Source organism: Cyprinodon variegatus, unplaced genomic scaffold (genome assembly GCF_000732505.1).
Source record: "Cyprinodon variegatus isolate N-32 unplaced genomic scaffold, C_variegatus-1.0 Scaffold27, whole genome shotgun sequence".
NCBI classification, from domain to species: domain Eukaryota; kingdom Metazoa; phylum Chordata; class Actinopteri; order Cyprinodontiformes; family Cyprinodontidae; genus Cyprinodon; species Cyprinodon variegatus.
The window spans coordinates 2287151-2290725 of NW_015150480.1; the positions used below are offsets into that span (position 1 = coordinate 2287151).

Below are 3575 nucleotides of genomic sequence, written 5' to 3' on the forward strand. Positions count from 1 at the left end.
TCCTCCAGCAGTCTAAGCCTATAGCAGCATAACTATAGAGATAGCTCAGGAAAGCTTTTAACCGATTTTATTTATTTATTTATTTATTACTAGATTTTGTTTCACAGGTTTGAAAGTGTTTATATATTTGGATAAATGTTCTATAGGAAGTTTCACCTCCCTACACATTTCTGTTGCCATTAATAAACATATGTTTGATCACTCTTTCTATATAAAAAATGTATAGTCTATTTGATTGGTTGGATTTTTGATGCAGATTTTTTAATTGTAGTCCATAAATATCAAGCTAGATTGAGGACAGGATATTTCTAGTCTCCCAACCACTCTCTGTTAGCTTTAATCACACATTGAAACATTCCTTTGTGCTTGTGTAAATTCTCTGTCATCCAGGTCATGTCGACCACAAAGCGGCTCAAATCAGAGGCAGACAGACTTTCACACTTTTACACATTTTGACACTTATCCAGAAGTCTTCATTAGCTCTGTCAGCTGTCAGTAGAGCAACCTTCAGTTGAAGTATGATGTTTTCAATCACCTGGAGGCACATCCTCCTAAGCACATTCCAAGCTAGATGCCGACATGGTTAATTTTATCTGGCCTAATATAGCTCGGAGTGCTCGGATTCCTACATTGCAGGAAACCAAACAACAACTAATCAAACGAATGAAAGAACTGAAAAATATCATGAAGTTTTGAAACATTTAAAAAAAAACAGAGTAAAACTGCGGTCGCCTCTGATTTAAGCCTGTTTTGTCAAAGTGATCCTAAAACTACAGAGGTTGATGAAGTGATTATAATTCTGCTCAGACCAAGTGTCAACTTTCGGTTCAGGTCGTCAGACCAGTTTAATTGCGATATTTCATTACAGTCATTATAATCTGGCCTAATTTGTTGAATTACAGTTTCGCACTTTACGTGGAGATGGTATGTAATCTGAGCAATCAACAGGTCGTAATCCCTGATACAGCTTGGATTAACATAAGTCACATTCTTACCTTGCTTTCTCAAAGCGTAGCTTTTGTAATTTTGGTTAAAGGTTTAGTCTTTGTCTCATCCAACCTTAAAGCTTTTCTCCTGAAGATGTTTGGATTCTCAGCATCTTAAGCTAAAGATTAAAATAATCTTAAAGGTTTCAGTTTTGGAAAAAAACTCTTCTTTTTTAGTTGGCAGTTCAGATTGTTGTAACATTCACTTTACTCTGAACATACTGATGTCCCTGCATCTTCCAGGGTGAAATTTACTTTTCTATAATGATTAAATGCAAAATTGCAAACCTTGCTTATTCTTCAGGTTCCTTAAATAGAGGTATAGGCTTAGACTGTTTTTAACAGATTTTCTTTTAGTTTGATTTTTGTGGCCAAGAGAGAGGCACCTTTTTGTTTTCATTTATAACTCTAACCTTTTGCATTTACAATCCCAAAAACTTGATCTTATTTATTCTTTTATCCTGTATGAACAGGAGAAAATATTTTCAATAGAGTTTTCGATATTTGATCGGCCAATCACAGATCAGAGTAAATTAAGATAAACATTTCATTAACTCTTCATGTGACCTGTATTATTTTCCTGGTAGTTTTCTTATTGGTATCGATGGACATTAGAAAAACAACCCTGATATATATGTTTTGGGAAACAAAAATTATCCTTATTATTGTTTATTGTATTGCAGTTAAATCATTTTCACTTTCTGCCAATGAATGAACTCTGCTCTCGTTTAGTGCTGTCTTGACCCAGTCTGCTTAAACTGTTGTTAATCTGCATGTAGGCTTTTTTTTTTAAAAAAAAGGAACTTTTCCACACTTTTTAATCAATTCATTTATCATGTGACTGTGTTCCCCCCTCAGGGAGTGGATCTCTCAAAGCTGATGGATGCCGGTGCGTTTATCTGCCGAACCCTCAACAGGAAGACCAGCTCTAAGGTGGCGCAGGCCACATGCAAACTATAGAGAATAAAAAAATGGACCTTTTTCCACAAGCTAAAGTTCATATCATCCTCCGTTTGTTAAATTAAACAATATTAATACACAGTTTGATTTAACGTCTCCTGTAGGTTTTTGTTTAACACTAAACTTCACTGAGCTTGGTTGTTCTGCGCTGTGATAAAGCTAAGATATTAGTGCCTTTGTACAAAATCTGTGTTTTAAGCTTTCACCTATGATCAGATGTGTTTTCATGTTATGCTTCTGTTACTTCATGGTCAGTATATGAAGATTGAGGATTTGACTTTTTCTTAATACATGATGAAAGAAACAGTCTAGAATAACTGTCAGAAAAAATAGTATTTGATGAAGAAGTCTGAGTGAACACAGTCATGTCTGAAGTTTGGGGAATGTAATCGTTCTTTTTTTTGTGTGTGTTTTAGCTTATTTATTTGAATTATCTTAATTAAAAGTAAATTTATATTGATATAAATGTTGTAAGTTTTATGAATGGAAGATGAAGATGACATGCACTAACCAATGTCCCCAAGGGCCTGTTGGCATTTGAAGGTTTTCCTCACATTCATCTAATTCTTTTTCTGTTGTATCTACCGGTAATTGTTAATTATAAAGAGCAACACACATTTCCTGCTTTTAAATAAATGTTGTCTTTTACACTTTGTAGATTCTCCAAAAGAAAAAAAATTCCATTAATCTAAACAAGATAATTAGAATTTTACGCCATTTTAAATGAATACCTTTAGATTTAAATTTTCACTCCACAGGTTTAGTTCTTCCCTTCCTCACATATAAAAGCATATTTAACAAAAATTGTGGCTGGTGAAAGCTGTAAGTTTGACTTCAGGTTCCTCCCCTGCTGCTGCAAAGTTCAGGCATGCACAAAGTCGGTCCTTGACCGCTGCTGTCCTTCAGGTTTTAGAGGTTTCTCTGCTTTAGCACAGCTGATTCTGATGATTGCAGTTCAGCAAAAGCCTGTTAATAGGAATAGGAATACCTGCAGGACAGCGGCCCTCAAGCGCCGACTATGGGCATGCATTGGAATGAATGCAACTCTACAGTTAAAACAATGAAGGGTTTCTGTCGCCTGAGGAGTCATTGCACAACTTTTACTTTTTTTTTGTCACGTAAGTCCTTTTAATTCTCTAAATGTTTCTTACATGCATGATGCCGCAATGACCTCAGTGTCATGAAATGAAGGTGTTTCTGATCTCAAACTTCGATTCAGAATAAGTAAAAAAAAAACGTTTTAGATTCTAACAAAACTCACCTTTATCAGGTATCAAAATTAAAAATGTTACATTGTTCGGCTTTAGGAATACATTAAATCCACTTTGGTAAAAGTTTGATTAACTTAAAGGAAGCTTAAAAAAATAAGACTTTGTAAAAAGTAAATTTTACTTCAGTTAAAAAGTAAAATAGAGATTTTGTTTTTTTGAAGATAACGAAGGTGATCTTGGGTTTTTATTTTATCTCTTCATAAAAATTGAAATTATGGCAGGAGGGATTATAAAACATTCTTCCTAAACGTTGGATTTTGTTTCCCCAGCTTGTGAAAGCAAATTAACTTAACCCTGTAATGCCAAATGTATCATATTTGATACATACGGTTTCTGAAATGTTTTGCGTCTGACACCT

The 3575-nt window shown here is 34.4% G+C and overlaps 1 protein-coding gene across 1 annotated transcript in view; it reads left to right on the top strand.

The window, feature by feature from the left end:
• The window catches only part of hmgcl (3-hydroxymethyl-3-methylglutaryl-CoA lyase), a 6503-nt gene extending 4097 nt beyond the window's left edge, over positions 1–2406 (top strand). The window contains exon 9 of the mRNA XM_015396850.1: positions 1845–2406. Coding sequence (XP_015252336.1) covers positions 1845–1946 — 102 coding nt within the window. The 3' untranslated portion in view covers positions 1947–2406. The remainder of the gene's footprint in view (positions 1–1844) is intronic.
• The last annotated feature ends 1169 nt before the right edge of the window (positions 2407–3575 follow it).